Source organism: Mauremys mutica, chromosome 12, assembly GCF_020497125.1.
Source record: "Mauremys mutica isolate MM-2020 ecotype Southern chromosome 12, ASM2049712v1, whole genome shotgun sequence".
Taxonomy (NCBI): Eukaryota; Metazoa; Chordata; order Testudines; family Geoemydidae; genus Mauremys; species Mauremys mutica.
This window is the reverse complement of record NC_059083.1, coordinates 4,037,162-4,051,971: the sequence shown is the minus strand read 5'-3', so window position 1 is coordinate 4,051,971 and position 14,810 is coordinate 4,037,162. Positions and strand designations below refer to the sequence as shown.

The window sequence follows — 14,810 nt, the reverse complement described above, 5'->3', positions numbered from 1 at the left end:
GGAGGCTCCTCACTGTGGGGGGGGGGGAAGAGGATGAGGGAAAACTCCAACGGATCGGGCAGGGAGCAGCCCAACCCCCACTCCTCCCCCCCCCCAATGGCTCCTCCTCAAACCCCCGACCCCCTGTAACCTCCTTTCACACGCCTGGGGGTAGCCCCTGGCTCTGGGGGGGGGGGGGGTCCAGTGGTTAGACCCGGGGGGGGGGGCGGGGGAGGCTGGGAGCCAGGTGGGACAAAGCAGGTGATTCTGTGTTTTGCTGAGTAATGTGTGTGCCTCAGTTTCCCTGTGTAACAATGTGGGTTTGGGTGTGTGGGGGGGTGTTGCTGCAGGGGACCAGGTCTGACCTCGCCTGGCAGCCTGGAGATCGGGGCCCCCCAGCCCGGGAACAGCTGACAATGGGCTGAAGCGAGAGGGGTCACTCCCGGGGGCGGCTAGGGCGGGGGGCCCACAGCAGAGCCAGGCGGCGGGAGGCTCAGAGGGGCCTAGCCCTGGAGCGTGAGGGGACCCCCGGGACCCACCTGGGAAGGGTCATCGCGCTGAGGGGCTCCTGCCGGGGGGCCGCGGCTGGGCCAGCCCCCCCCCCCACACACAAAGCAGCAGCAGGCTCTGCGTTCTGACAAGTCTTTTAATCCATCCTCAGGGCGACGCTTCCAAAGCCGCCCACGAGCGGCCCCCCCCCGCGCTGCCCCCCAGCGCCCGCTCGCCCGGCCCGGCCCCGCACGCTCCCTGCAGACAACGAAAAATGGGGAAACGCACAAACCCGCCCGACGCTGGTAAAACCGGCTCCAACCGTGGTATAAAAAAAAAGGACGCGGGGGGGGGGGTGGGAGCTTTTTTTTCCAGGATTTTCTCATTTCCTATAAAAACACAAACTTGCCGCGAGTGGCAGGGACCGGGGGAGCCAAGGGCTCGCTAGTGTTGAAATTCTTGCAGGACGGGGGGCGGCGCTGGCGCCAGGCGAGGGAGCCCAGCCCAGGGGTCGCTGGTGGTAGCACTGGGATCTCCCTCGGTTAGGGCCCACGGGGGGGGATCAGGGCTCCTCGGTGGTGGATCCCAGGACTGTTGGTGGCAGTAGTGGGATCCCTTCCATCGGCACCAACAAAGGCCAGGGCTCATTGGTGGCAGTCGTGGGATGCTTCCCACAGCTGGGGGGTGAGGTGGGATCCTTCTCCCACAGCAGGGCAGGACGGGGGTGAACCCTGCTACGCCCCCCACCGCTCCAGTCCGCTCTTCCAATGGTTCTCCCCCCCGTCCTGCCCCCCCGAAGTCTGGCAGGGCTGCGGTCCCCAGGGCGGGGGCAGGGCCTGGGCCATCTTCTCCATCCTCCTCATCAGCTCTCGGGGTCGCGTGGAAATGAAACGGGGTCTTTGGGGGGGTTTAAAACCACCAAAAGGACGACGACGACGCGGGACGAGGAGTGTCGAGGACGCCCCTTATCGGGTCTGCTCGACTGCGGGAGGGAGAGGAGAGGGAGGTTAACGGCTGCGCCCCCAGGGAGCCCCCCACGCCCCGTCCTGCTGCCCCCTCGGCCCCACAGGGGAATCCCAGGAAGAGCCCTCGGTCTTTGCACCCCCCCCCGGGCTGCCCCCCGCACTCACTGTAGGAGGAGATGTCGATCTCGTCGGGCAGCTCGCTGATGTTCACCTCGAAGCGATCCTGCACGTCGTTCAGGATCTTGGCGTCGTTCTCGTCCGACACGAAGGTGATGGCCAGGCCCTTGGTGCCGAACCGCCCGGCGCGCGCCACCTGCGGGGAGGGGGGGGGGGTCAGAGCTCTGCGCTGCCGGGGGCCCATCGCGCCACCCAGCCCCCACGCCCCTCCCAGAGCCGGGAGAGAACCCAGGAGTCCTGGCTCCCAGCACCCCCCCCGCTCTAACCCACCAGCCCCCATGCCCCTCCCAGAGCCGGGACAGAACCCAGGAGTCCTGGCTCCCAGCCCCCATGCCCCTCCCAGCGCCGGGAGAGAACCCAGGAGTCCTGGCTCCCAGCCCCCCCCCCGCTCTAACCCACCAGCCCCGCCTACCCCCCCAGAGCCGGGAGAGAACCCAGGAGTCCTGGCTCCCAGCCCCCCCCCCCGCTCTAACCCACCAGCCCCCCCTACCCCCCCAGAGCCGGGAGAGAACCCAGGAGTCCTAGCTCCCAGGCCCCCCCCCTGGCTCCCAGCCCCCCCCCCCCCCCCCCGCTCTAACCCACCAGCCCCCATGCCCCTCCCAGTGCCGGGAGAGGAGCCAGGACTCCTGGCTCCCAGCCCCCCCTGCCCCCCAGAGCCGGGGGAGAACCCAGCCCCGCCGCAGGATGGGACCCAGGAGTCCGGCTCACCCGGTGCAGGTAGGTGTCGGAGTCCTCGGGCATGTCGTAGTTGAAGGCGATGTTGACCCGCTCGATGTCCATCCCCCGCCCGAAGAGGTTGGTGGCCACCAGGATCCGGCGCTGGAAATCCTTGAACTGCTGGTAGCGGGACAGCCTGGGGGGGGGGAACAGGGGGGGTGTCTGGGGTCACTGCCTGCCCCCAAACAGAGCCCCCCCGGCAGCCCTGCCCCCTACTGGCAAAGCACCCCCATATTCCTGCTTTACATGTGACTGTGACCTTGCACATGAAGCAGGCCACACCCGGTATCGGGGGCCGGGAACGTGCTGTCCGGCTGGCACGGGCAGCGCCCAGACGCCAGCTCCCCGGGACACGCCAAGGGAGGAGGTACCCAGCGCCCGGCTGGGGGTCAGAGTCACAACCCACAACCTGCTTCGGCTGCAGGCACGGAGCGGAGTCGCACGTTTCCCTGTGCCCGTGTTTGCACCAATCTGCTCGTGTCTGCACAGTCTGGAGACCCAATGACTAACCGTGCGCCCCTCGTGTGGAGTGGGGCATGACGGAGTATTCCTGGGGGGGTCGGCTGGTGAGCGGCTCTGGGCGTATTCACGCACCCCCCTGGGTGGGGGGCTCCACTCGCGTAGTGCCGCGTGATCACGTAGCCTGGGGGGGGGGGGTGCTGGTCACTAGCCAGGCCCCGGCTGGGGGGTTTGGGGGATCCCGGCCCCCCCTCACCTCTCCTCCTGGGGCATGCCCCGGTGGATGGCGACGGCCGGGGCGGGGGGGGTGCCGGTCACTAGCCAGGCCCCGGCTGGGGGGTTTGGGGGATCCCGGCCCCCCCTCACCTCTCCTCCTGGGGCATGCCCCGGTGGATGGCGATGGCCGGGGGGGGGGGCGGTCACTAGCCAGGCCCCGGCTGGGGGGTTTGGGGGGGCCCGGCCCCCCCTCACCTCTCCTCCTGGGGCATGCCCCGGTGGATGGCGAGGGCCGGGGGGGGGGGGGCGGTCACTAGCCAGGCCCCGGCTGGGGGGTTTGGGGGATCCCGGCCCCCCCTCACCTCTCCTCCTGGGGCATGCCCCGGTGGATGGCGATGGCCGGGGGGCGGGGGGGGGCTGGTCACTAGCCAGGCCCCGGCTGGGGGGTTTGGGGGACCCCGGCCCCCCCTCACCTCTCCTCCTGGGGCATGCCCCGGTGGATGGCGATGGCCGGGAAGTTCTGCTCCACCAGCAGCTGGGCCAGCGCGATGCAGCGCTGCACCGACTTGACGAAGATCACCACCTGCGGGGGAAGGGAGGGGTGAGAGGGACGGCAGCGCCCGGACGCCTGGGTCCCCCGGCCGGACGCCTGGGTCCGCGGGCGCTACCTGGTTGAACTCCAGCACGTCGAGCAGGTCGAAGAGCTTGCGGTTCTTCTCGTTGTCCTTCAGCTTGACGTAGTATTGCTGCAGGCCGTGCAGCGTCAGCTTGGTCTCGTCGTCCACGAAGATCTCCATGGGCTGGGGGGGCAGAGCAGGGTGAACCCCCCGCCCGCGCTGGGGGAGAGACCCCCACCCCAGCATGCCCCCCGGGGAACATCCGCCCCGCCCCCACGGCCGATGCTGACAGCCCGGACGCCTGGGTCCCCGCCCGACCCCCCAGGGCTGCGAGCTGTGGGGCCCGTCGGGTCCTGCCCGGACGCCTGGGTCCTGCCCGGACGCCTGGGTCCCCGCCCGACCCCCCAGGGCTGCGAGCTGTGGGGCCTGTCGGGTCCCGCCCGGACGCCTGGGTCCCATCCTCTCATTGCCCAGGGCTGAGCGCTCTCGGAAGCCCCATTCACCCTAGGTTGCTGCGCCCAGGTCGGGGTGCACCACCCCCACAGGCAGTGCGTGGGGGGTCCATGGGGAAAGCACCCCGCTACTCTCCACAACCCCCCCAGCCAGTGCCACAGGCCTGATCGCCCCCTGCGGGGGATCGTGGGGAGCAGCCCCCCAAGTCATAATCCCCCCCCAACCACCCCCCCGGAAAGCGAGGTCAGACGCCAACCTGCCAGGGCCCAGAGCATGCTGGGAAATGGAAGGCCAGGAAGGGGCTCGATTCCCCAGCATGCACTGGGCTTCCAGCCATGAGGCAAGCGTTCGAGGCTTCTCCCCTTGACGCAGCTCCCAGCATGCACCAGGAAATTTCCCAGCATGCACCTGTCTTCCAGGGCAAACCCCGAGCCTGGGAAAACGCCCTCCCCTTGGCGTAGCTCCCAGCATGCCCCGGGTGAAGCCCCCCCGGGCCGTCTAGGGGAGGGGGGGGGTTCTGATTAACCCCTTGCCTCCCGCACCCCACTGGCCCCCCATCTCGCTCTTGATGGAGACGGGAAAAGATTTGCCGTGAGCCCCAACCCCCCCGAGTCCGGTTCCGAAAAAGGATAAGCCGGATCCTGGCGCCGCCGAGTCTCCGCGAGCCGCCGCCGGGGCCGTCTCCGCTCTCCACGCTGCTCTTCGCCGCAGGGGGGCGCCGCCGGTCTCCAGAGCGCCGGGGGGCTGGGCTGGGCCGGGGTGGGGGGTCTCTGGCTTTGTGCGTGGTAGGCGGAGCACTCACTTGCCTGGGTGTATGGGGCCGGCCGATCCGGAGGCCGCGGTGCCGGGCAGGAAGGGGGGGCGGGGGGAGGGGGCGCCCTGCGTTCCGCGCCGGGGGTGCCGAGGCTAGCGCAACCCGAGTGATCTTCCGGAAGCTGTGGGGGCCTGTGCTAGGGGCCGGGCCGGGCGCCGCGGGGCGCCGGGGGGGCTAGGAAGGTAGAAGGGGGTAATTACGTCTTGCATGAATTTGCGGCAGACGGGGCGGATTTCCTTGCTCAGGGTGGCGCTAAACATCATGACCTGCTTTTCGTGCGGGGTCATGCGGAAGATCTCCTGGACGTCCCGGCGCATATCTGGGGGGAGCAGGGGGCGGGGTCAGCCACGGGGTGCTGGGACCCCCCCGCCCCCCAAAACTGCCCCTCAGCCCCTGGATGGGCGGGGTCAGCAACGGGGTGCTGGGACTCCCCCACGCCCCCCAAAACTGCCCCTCAGCCCCCGGATGGGCGGGGTCAGCAACGGGGTGCTGGGACCCCTCCCCGCCCCCAAAAACTGCCCCTCACCCCCCGGATGGGCGGGGTCAGCAACGGGGTGCTGGGACCCCCCCACGCCCCCCAAAACTGCCCCTCACCCCCCGGATGGGCGGGGTCAGCAACGGGGTGCTGGGACCCCCCCGCCCCCCAAAACTGCCCCTCACCCCCCGGATGGGCGGGGTCAGCAACGGGGTGCTGGGACTCCCCCCCACCCCCCAAAACCTGCCCCTCACCCCCCGGATGGGCGGGGTCAGCAACGGGGTGCTGGGACCCCCCCGCCCCCCAAAACTGCCCCTCAGCCCCCGGATGGGCGGGGTCAGCAACGGGGTGCTGGGACCCCCCCACGCCCCCCAAAACCTGCCCCTCACCCCCCGGATGGGCGGGGTCAGCAACGGGGTGCTGGGACTCCCCCCGCCCCCAAAACCTGCCCCTCAGCCCCCAGGATAACCTGCCCCTTCTACTCTATAGGGCCCCCACGTCCCTGTCGGGCCCCCCCCCGCTCTCTGGGGCCCAGGGGCGCGTCCCCGCCCCCCCGGCAGCCCCCCCGCTCACCGAGCTGCTCCAGCATCTTGTCGCACTCGTCCAGGATGAAGTGCTTGATGTGTTTGAGGTTGAGGCTCTTGTTGCGCGCCAGGGCCAGGATCCGGCCCGGCGTCCCCACCACGATGTGGGGGCAGTTCTTCTTCAGCACCTCCTCGTCCTTCTTGATGGACAGGCCCCCGAAAAACACCGCCACCTGGGGGGGGGCAGGGTGAGACCCCGCTGGCTCCCCCCCCGGCCTGGCTCCCAGCCCTGAGCCCCCCGCTGGCTGCCCCCCCGCACCTCCCGAAAAACACCCCCACCTGGGGGGGGGCAGGGTGAGACCCCGCTGGCTCCCCCCCCGGCCTGGCTCCCAGCCCGGAGCCCCCCGCTGGCTGCCTCCTGAACCCCCCCGAAAAACACCGCCACCTGGGGGGGGGCAGGGTGAGACCCCGCTGGCTCCCCCCCCCCCACGCCCCGGCCTGGCTCCCAGCCCTGCGCCCCCCGCTGGCGGCCCCCCGCCCCTCCCGAAAAACACCGCCACCTGGGGGGGGGGCAGGGTGAGACCCCGCGGGCTCCCCCCCCCCCCACGCCCCGGCCTGGCTCCCAGCCCTGCGCCCCCCGCTGGCTGCCCCCCGCACCTCCCGAAAAACACCGCCACCTGGGGGGGGGGGTGGGTGAGACCCCGTGGGCTGCCCCCCCCCCCGCCCCGGCCTGGCTCCCAGCCCCGTGCCCCCCGCTGGCTGCCCCCCGCACCTCCCGAAAAACACCGCAACCGGGGGGGGGCAGGGTGAGACCCCGCTGGCGCCCCCCCCGCGCCCCGGCCTGGCTCCCAGCCCCGAGCCCCCCCCTGGCTGCCCCCCGCACCTCCCGAAAAACACCACCCCCTGGGGGGGGGGGTAGGGTGAGACCCCGCTGGCTGCCCCCCTGCGCCCCGGCCTGGCTCCCAGCCCCGAGCCCCCCGCTGGCTGCCACCCGAACCCCCCCGAAAAACACCGCCACCTGGGGGGGCAGGGTGAGACCCCGCTGGCTGCCCCCGCACCCCAGTGCCCCGGCCTGGCTCCCTCCCCCTGGCGCCCCGGCCTGGCTCCCAGCCCCGAGCCCTCCGCTGGCTGCCCCCCGCACCTCCCGAAAAACACCACCACCTGGGGGGGGGCGGGTGAGACCCCGCTGGCTGCCCCCCCCCCCCGCGCCCCGGCCTGGCTCCCAGCCCCGAACCCCCCGCAAAAACACCGCCACCTGGGGGGGGGCAGGGTGAGACCCCGCTGGCTGCCCCCCCCAGTGCCCCGGCCTGGCTCCCAGCCCCGAGCCCCCCGCTGGCTGCCCCCCGCACCTCCCGAAAAACACCGCCACCTGGGGGGGGCAGGGTGAGACCCCGCTGGCTGCCCCCCTGCGCCCCGGCCTGGCTCCCAGCCCCGAGCCCCCCGCTGGCTGCCCCCCGCACCTCCCGAAAAACACCACCACCTGGGGGGGGAGCAGGGTGAGACCCCGCTGGCTGCCCCCCCCCCTGCGCCCCTGCCTGGCTCCCAGCCCTGAGCCCCCCGCTGGCTGCCCCCCGCACCTCCCGAAAAACACCGCCACCTGGGGGGGGGCAGGGTGAGACCCCGCTGGCTCCCCCCCCCCCGGCCTGGCTCCCAGCCCTGAGCCCCCCGCTGGCTGCCCCCCGCACCTCCCGAAAAACACCGCCACCTGGGGGGGGGGCGGGTGAGACCCCGCTGGCTCCCCCCCCTGCGCCCCGGCCTGGCTCCCAGCCCCGAGCCCCCCGCTGGCTGCCTCCCGAACCCCCCCGAAAAACACCGCCACCTGGGGGGGCAGGGTGAGACCCCGCTGGCTGCCCCCGCACCCCAGTGCCTCAGCCTGGCTCCCTCCCCCTGGCGCCCCGGCCTGGCTCCCTGCCCCGAGCCCTCCGCTGGCTGCCCCCCGCACCTCCCGAAAAACACCACCACCTGGGGGGGGGCAGGGTGAGACCCCCGCTGGCTGCCCCCGCACCCCAGTGCCCCGGCCTGGCTCCCTCCCCCTGGCGCCCCGGCCTCGCGCCCTGCCCTGAGCCCCCCGCTGGCTGCCCCCCAAGTCCCCCAGCCTGGCTCCCTGCCCCCCAGCGCCCCACCCCTCACCTTGACGCTGGGCATGTACTTGGAGAAGCGCTCGTACTCCTTGCTGATCTGGAACGCCAGCTCCCGCGTGTGGCACATCACCAGCACCGACACCTGGGGGACGGGGGCGTTAGTGCAGGGCCCCCCCAGCCTGCCCCACCTCACCCTGCAGCCCCCCGGCAACTTCCAACCGGCCCTTCCACCCCCGCCCCCCGCAATGGTCCCTCCCAACTCCCCCCTCCCTCCATCAGTCACCAATTGGTCTCTCCCCAGTTGCCCCACCCCAGCCAGTCACCAACTGTCCCCGCCCCCCAAATGGGCTCTCCCACCCCGCCCAGGCCCTTCCAGGGGGTCCCGCCCCCCAGCCTCCCAAATGGGCTCTCCCAACCCGCCCAGCCCCTTCCAGGGGGTCCCGCCCCCCAACCTCCCAAATGGGCTCTCCCAACCCGCCCAGCCCCTTCCCAGGGGGTCCCGCCCCCCAACCTCCCAAATGGGCTCTCCAAGCCGCCCCAGGCCCTTCCAGGGGGTCCCGCCCCCCAACCTCCCAAATGGGCTCTCCCAACCCGCCCAGCCCCTTCCCAGGGGGTCCCGCCCCCCAACCTCCCAAATGGGCTCTCCCAACCCGCCCAGGCCCTTCCAGGGGGTCCCGCCCCCCAACCTCCCAAATGGGCTCTCCCAACCCGCCCAGCCCCTTCCCAGGGGGTCCCGCCCCCCCGCCGTACCCCGGCCCCCCTCACCTGCCCCGTGACGGGCTCCAGCTGCTGCAGCGTGGCCAGCACGAACACGGCCGTCTTGCCCATGCCCGACTTGGCCTGGCACAGCACGTCCATGCCCAGGATGGCCTGCGGGATGCACTCGTGCTGCACTGCGGGGGGGCGGGGGGGGCGGGGTCAGCCGGGGCTCCCCTGCCAGCCCCCCTGCTCTGACCGCCGGGCCCCGCTCCCCTGCCAGCCCCACTCCCCCCCAGCTCCCCTGCTCTGGCCACCGGGCCCCCACTCCCCCCCAGCCCCCCTGCTCTGACCACCGGGCCCCACTCCCCTCCCGGAGCTGGGAGAGAACCCAGGAGTCCTGGCTCCCAGCCTCCCCGCTCTGACCACCGGGCCCCACTCCCCCCCAGCCCCCCTGCTCTGACCACCGGGCCCCACTCCCCTCCCGGAGCTGGGAGAGAACCCAGGAGTCCTGGCTCCCAGCGCCCCCCACCACCAGGCCCCGCTCCCCTCCCAGCTCCCCTGCTCTGGCCACCGGGCCCCCACTCTCCTCCCAGCCCCCCCACTCTGACCACTAGCCCCCACTCCCCTCCCGGAGCTGGGAGAGAACCCAGGAGTCCTGGCTCCCAGCCTCCCCGCTCTGACCACCGGGCCCCACTCCCCTCCCAGCCCCCCTGCTCTGACCACCGGGCCCCACTCCCCTCCCAGCCCCCCTGCTCTGACCCACCAGCCCCCTCTCCCCCCAGAGCCGGGAGAGACCCCAGGCGTCCTGGCCCCCCGCCCCGGGCGGGACCCAGGCGTCCGGCTGACCTTCCGAGGGGTGCTCGAAGCCGCAGTCGACGATGGCCCGGAGGAGTTCGGGTTTCAGCAGAAAGTCCCGGAAGCCGGAGCTGTGGATGGAGACGTAGGAGCCCTTGACGTCCTTCTTGGGGGGCACGTCCACCCCGTCGCCGGCCGCCTGGTTCTCCACCTCGTCATCCTCGTAATCCAGCAGCTCGTTATCCACGTCGTTCTCCGCCATGGCGGCGCCGGAGGGGCTGCTGAGACTGGGGGGGCAGCGGGGTCAGGCGGCTCCGAGCCAGCCGCCCCCCATTCCCCGCTCCGAGCCAGCCGCCCCCCCGCTCCGAGCCAGCCGCCCCCCATTCCCCGCTCCGAGCCAGCCGCCCCCCATTCCCCGCTCCGAGCCAGCCGCCCCCATTCCCCGCTCCGAGCCAGCCGCCCCCCATTCCCCGCTCCGAGCCAGCCGCCCCTCGCCCCCCGTACCGAGCCAGCCGCCCCCCATTCCCCGCTCCGAGCCAGCCTCCCCTCGCCCCCCGGCCCGAGCCAGCCGCCCCCCATTCCCCGCTCCGAGCCAGCCGCCCCCCATTCCCCGCTCCGAGCCAGCCGCCCCCCGCTCCGAGCCAGCCGCCCCTCGCCCCCCGCTCCGAGCCAGCCGCCCCTCGCCCCCCGCTCCGAGCCAGCCGCCCCCCATTCCCCGCTCCGAGCCAGCCGCCCCCCGCTCCCCGCTCCGAGCCAGCCGCCCCTCGCCCCCCGCAACGAGCCAGCCGCCCCTCGCCCCCCGCTCCGAGCCAGCCGCCCCTCGCCCCCCGCTCCGAGCCAGCCGCCCCCAGTCCCCGCTCCGAGCCAGCCGCCCCCCGCTCCGAGCCAGCCGCCCCTCGCCCCCCGCTCCGAGCCAGCCGCCCCTCGCCCCCCATACCGAGCCAGCCGCCCCCCATTCCCCGCTCCGTGCCAGCCGCCCCTCGCCCCCCGCTCCGAGCCAGCCGCCCCTCGCCCCCCGCACCGAGCCAGCCGCCACTCGCCCCCCGCACCGAGCCAGCCGCCCCTCGCCCCCCGCTCCGAGCCAGCCGCCCCCCTGTCCCCGCTCCGAGCCAGCCGCCCCTCGCCCCCCGCTCCGAACCAGCCGCCCCTCGCCCCCCGCACCGAGCCAGCCGCCCCCATTCCCCGCTCCGAGCCAGCCGCCCCTCGCCCCCCGCTCCGAACCAGCCGCCCCCCATTCCCCGCTCCGAGCCAGCCGCCCCCCGCTCCGAGCCAGCCGCCCCCATTCCCCGCTCCGAGCCAGCCGCCCCCATTCCCCGCTCCGAGCCAGCCGCCCCCCGCCCCCCGCCCCGAGCCAGCCGCCCCCCGCCCCGAGCCAGCCGCCCCCCATTCCCCGCTCCGACCCAGCCGCCCCCCATTCCCCGCTCCGAGCCAGCCGCCCCTCGCCCCCCGCTCCGAGCCAGCCGCCCCCTATTCCCCGCTCCGAGCCAGCCGCCCCCCGCCCCGAGCCAGCCGCCCCCCGCCCCCCATTCCCGCCCCGAGCCAGCCGCCCCCCGCCCCCATTCCCCGCTCCGAGCCAGCCGCCCCGCGCCCCCCGCTCCGAGCCAGCCGCCCCCCATTCCCCGCTCCGAGCCAGCCGCCCCCCATTCCCCGCTCCGAGCCAGCCCCCCTCACGCCCCGCTCCGTGCCAGCCGCCCCCCTCACCCCCCGCTCCGAGCCAGCCGCCCCCCTCACCCCCCGCTCCGAGCCAGCCGCCCCTCGCCCCCCGCTCCGAGCCAGCCGCCCCCCGCTCCCCGCTCCGAGCCAGCCGCCCCGCTCGCCCCGCTCCGAGCCAGCCGCCCCCCTCTCCCCGCTCCGAGCCAGCCGCCCCCCGCTCCGAGCCAGCCGCCCCCCGCTCCCCGCTCCGAGCCAGCCGCCCCCCGCCCCGCTCCGAGCCAGCCGCCCCCCCCCGAGCCAGCCGCCCCCCGCCCCAGTCCCCGCTCCGGGCCAGCCACCCCTTGCCCCCCATTCCCTGCTCCGAGCCAGCCGCCCCCCGCCCCCCATTCCCCGCTCCGAGCCAGCCGACTCTCACCCCCCATTCCCCACTCCGAGCCAGCCGCCCCCCGCCCCCCGCTCCGAGCCAGCCGCCCCTCGCCCCCCGCTCCGAGCCAGCCGCCCCCCATTCCCCGCTCCGAGCCAGCCGCCCCCCATTCCCCGCTCCGAGCCAGCCCCCCTCACCCCCCGCTCCGAGCCAGCCCCCCTCACCCCCCGCTCCGAGCCAGCCGCCCCCCATTCCCCGCTCCGAGCCAGCCGCCCCCCGCCCCCCGCTCCGAGCCAGCCGCCCCCCGCTCCCCGCTCCGAGCCAGCCGCCCCTCGCCCCCCGCTCCGAGCCAGCCGGCCCTCGCCCCCCGCTCCGAGCCAGCCGCCCCCCATTCCCCGCTCCGAGCCAGCCGCCCCTCGCCCCCCGCTCCGAGCCAGCCGCCCCTCGCCCCCCGCTCCGAGCCAGCCGCCCCTCGCCCCCCGCTCCGAGCCAACCGCCCCCCATTCCCCGCTCCGAGCCAGCCCCCCTCGCCCCCCGTACCGAGCCAGCCGCCCCCCGCTCCGAGCCAGCCGCCCCACATTCCCCGCGCCGAGCCAACCGCCCCTCATTCCCCGCTCCGAGCCCGCCGCCCCCCGCCCCCCGCTCCGAGCCCGCCGCCCCTCGCCCCCAGCCCCTAGCCAGCCTCCCCCCGCCCCGAGCCAGCCGCCCCTCGCCCCCCGCACCGAGCCAGCCGCCCCCCGCCCCGAGCCACCCGCCCCTCGCCCCCCGCGCCCAGCCAGCCGCCCCTCGCCCCTAGCCAGCCGCCCCTCGCCCCGAGCCAGCCGCCCCCGTACCCCATTCCCCGCTCCGAGCCAGCCGCCCCCCATTCCCCGTACCGAGCCAGCCGCCCCTCGCCCCCCATACCAAGCCAGCCGCCCCCAATTCCCTGCTCTGAGCCAGCCCCTGCCCAGCCCCCCATTCCCCGCTCCGAGCCAGCCGCCCCCCATTCCCCGCTCCGAGCCAGCCGCCCCTCGCACCCCATTCCCCACCCCCAGAGCCAACCAGTCCCTGCCCTGGGACCGGCACCCCCAGTACCCCATTCCCTGCCTCCCATACCCCATTCCCCGCTCTGAGCCAGCCCCCCCCATACCCCATTCCCCGCTCCGAGCCAGCCCCCCTCCCAAACCCCATTCCCCACTCCGAGCCAGCCGCGCCCCCCCAGAGCCAGCCAGTCCCAGAATCCAGTTAGGGGAATCCTTTATCCAGCTCCTAACTTCTCCATGTCCCCCTCAATAACCCCCCCAGTATGGGGTCCAAGTTGGGTCACTCGCAAATCCCCCACTGGCGCTGAGACCCCAAATCCCCCCTTCGTCCAGCAGCCTTGGCCCTGCAGACGTGGGGAGCACACAAGATACCCCCCAACTCCTAACCCCAGAGGAGCCGTGCAATGGGGGGGCACTCGACTCCCAGCCACCCCATGACTGTAACTCGGGGGGCATCACTGCCCCCCCATCCACTTGAGCCCACTGTGCCCTGGGGAGCCGCACGTGTACCCCGTGTGCGCACCCTGCCCCGGTATGAGCAGGCTACAGAGAAGTGTTTTGGGGTCCTCCCGCCCCTGGGGGGCTGTTTTCACACACCCCGTTTCCCCCAATGTACAGCTCTGTAGAATCCAGCCCCCACTATAATGAGGTGCAGTCGCCCCCCCAGATCCCACCCACTGGCGGGTGCCAGCGTTCACCTCCCATGGGCACGGGGCAGGCGGGAGCCGACCCCCCCAGCAGATAATGGGGTGCAGCCAGGCCCCAGAAGCCCCAGTTGAGGGGAGGTCCCTGGGGTGCAGCTGTAGCCCCCAAACCCCAGCGCTGTCCAGCAAACTGGACCCCACTCGCCCCCTAGCTACAGCCTGCGATGCTGCCCCCCCCCCCAGTGAAAGCCAGGACTCCTGGGTTCTTTCCCCAGCTGGGGGGGATTAGAACTTGGGGGTGCGGTGTCCCCCCCGGACACACAGCAGGTGTGTCAGACACTGGGGTGTCTGGGTCTCCCCGAATCCCTCCCCATGCGCAGTACAAAGCAAACAACGGCCGGGGCAGGGGCACCCCCAACTCCACCCCCCCCCCGAATGCCAAGGCCCGGGGGGAGCTGCCTCAGCTGCCCGGGGGCCAGGAAATACAGAGGGGCCCCCGGCCTCCCTGGGCAGCCGTGAGGCAACGGGGCTGCCCGCACCCCCCCCCCGCGATACCCGCTTCCCAGGCTGCCAGGGGTCTCCACACGCAGCTTGCAATGGGGGGGGGGGCTGCTTCCACGCCCCCCCATGGCCCCCACACACCGCAGGGGCCCTGCCCCCCCATGCACCTGCCCAGCCTTCAGGCACCGCCCCCAATTCACTGCACCCCCTGCACTGCCCCCACGCCCCCTCCCCCACGTGCTGGGGGGGCTGCACCCCCCCACACTCCCCGCCCCAGGCTCCCCCTGGAGCCCGGGGGGGGGGCGTCTTAAGCGCCATATTTTTTATTTGTTTATTTCGCGGCCCCCCCAATACCCCGCGGGGGGGCGGCGGGGGCGTCCCCCCTCCCCACCCGGCCGGGCCCCCGGCGGCGCAGGGGCAGGACGGGGCCGATGTTCGCGGATGACGGAGCGCGGCGGGGGGAGAAGGGAGCAGGGCCGGCGCCATCTTGGATTCCTGGCCATACAGACGCACAATGGGGAATCCGTCCATCCCCCCCCGGGGCCCCTTCCAGGCCGCTTCTCGGGGTCGGGCGCGGGAAATGGCCCCCGAGACCGGGCCCATCGGAGGGAGAATCGCCCGGAGAAGGGGTATCGGCCCCGCCGGGGGGCGGATGGCCCAAGATGGCGGCGATGCGCGACCGATTCCCGCCGAGGCTCTTACCTCCTGCGGGGGGAGGGGCGCCCAAGTCTCCTCCGAGCGGCGGCCGCGGCCAGAAGTGAGCGGCGCCTTCACTTCCGGGATGCGGGGGGCGGAGCGCGCTGCGGCCAGGACCCCGCGCCAGCGCCGGATGGGGTTGCCCTGCGCGGCGCCTGATTGGGAAAAAAACGCGCACACACACCCCCACACAAATGGGGCCATTTGCAGCATTTTTTAATCCCGACTAGGGCGGACCCGAGCGCACCGGATTCACGGCTGCTTCGCGGGTTCATGTTTTTGATCAGGCGACTGAGGGGGGCACCTCTCCCCGCAGCAGGACGGGGCGGGGGATTGTTTTCCCCACGGGGTCCTTCAGGCATTGGTGGCCATGAGGGGAGGGGCTGGGAGTAGTTTGGTTCAGGCTTCACTTTGCCTCTGAGGCCTTGTCCTGGGCTGACGTCACTGGGTGCCAGGGGCAGCCCTCCATG

The 14,810-nt window shown here is 73.5% G+C and overlaps 1 protein-coding gene across 1 annotated transcript; it reads right to left on the bottom strand.

The window, feature by feature from the left end:
• Positions 1-611: 611 nt before the first annotated feature.
• DDX39B (DExD-box helicase 39B) lies at positions 612-14,462 on the bottom strand. Its single transcript, XM_044983240.1, has 11 exons — positions 14,347-14,462; positions 9,512-9,747; positions 8,732-8,859; positions 8,016-8,108; positions 5,935-6,118; positions 5,087-5,205; positions 3,671-3,802; positions 3,476-3,585; positions 2,319-2,463; positions 1,599-1,746; positions 612-1,450 (listed from the first exon to the last, which is right to left on the bottom strand). Exons 2-11 carry the CDS (start codon positions 9,720-9,722, stop codon positions 1,434-1,436), a joined length of 1,287 nt encoding a protein of 428 aa, XP_044839175.1. The 5' UTR covers positions 9,723-9,747; positions 14,347-14,462; the 3' UTR covers positions 612-1,433.
• Positions 14,463-14,810: the final 348 nt, after the last annotated feature.

What these genes read in the sequence shown, in the direction of transcription:
- DDX39B (XM_044983240.1), bottom strand. Translation starts at nt 9,722, where the DNA reads ATGGCGGAGAACGACGTGGATAACGAGCTGCTGGATTACGAGGATGAC. An exon ending in GCCGCAAATTCATGCAAGAC is followed by an intron (nt 3,803 to 5,086) that starts GTAATTACCCCC and finishes CTGCCCCCCCAG; the next exon opens with CCCATGGAGATCTTCGTGGA. An exon ending in GGCATGCCCCAGGAGGAGAG is followed by an intron (nt 2,464 to 3,475) that starts GTGAGGGGGGGC and finishes CCCCCCCCCCAG; the next exon opens with GCTGTCCCGCTACCAGCAGT.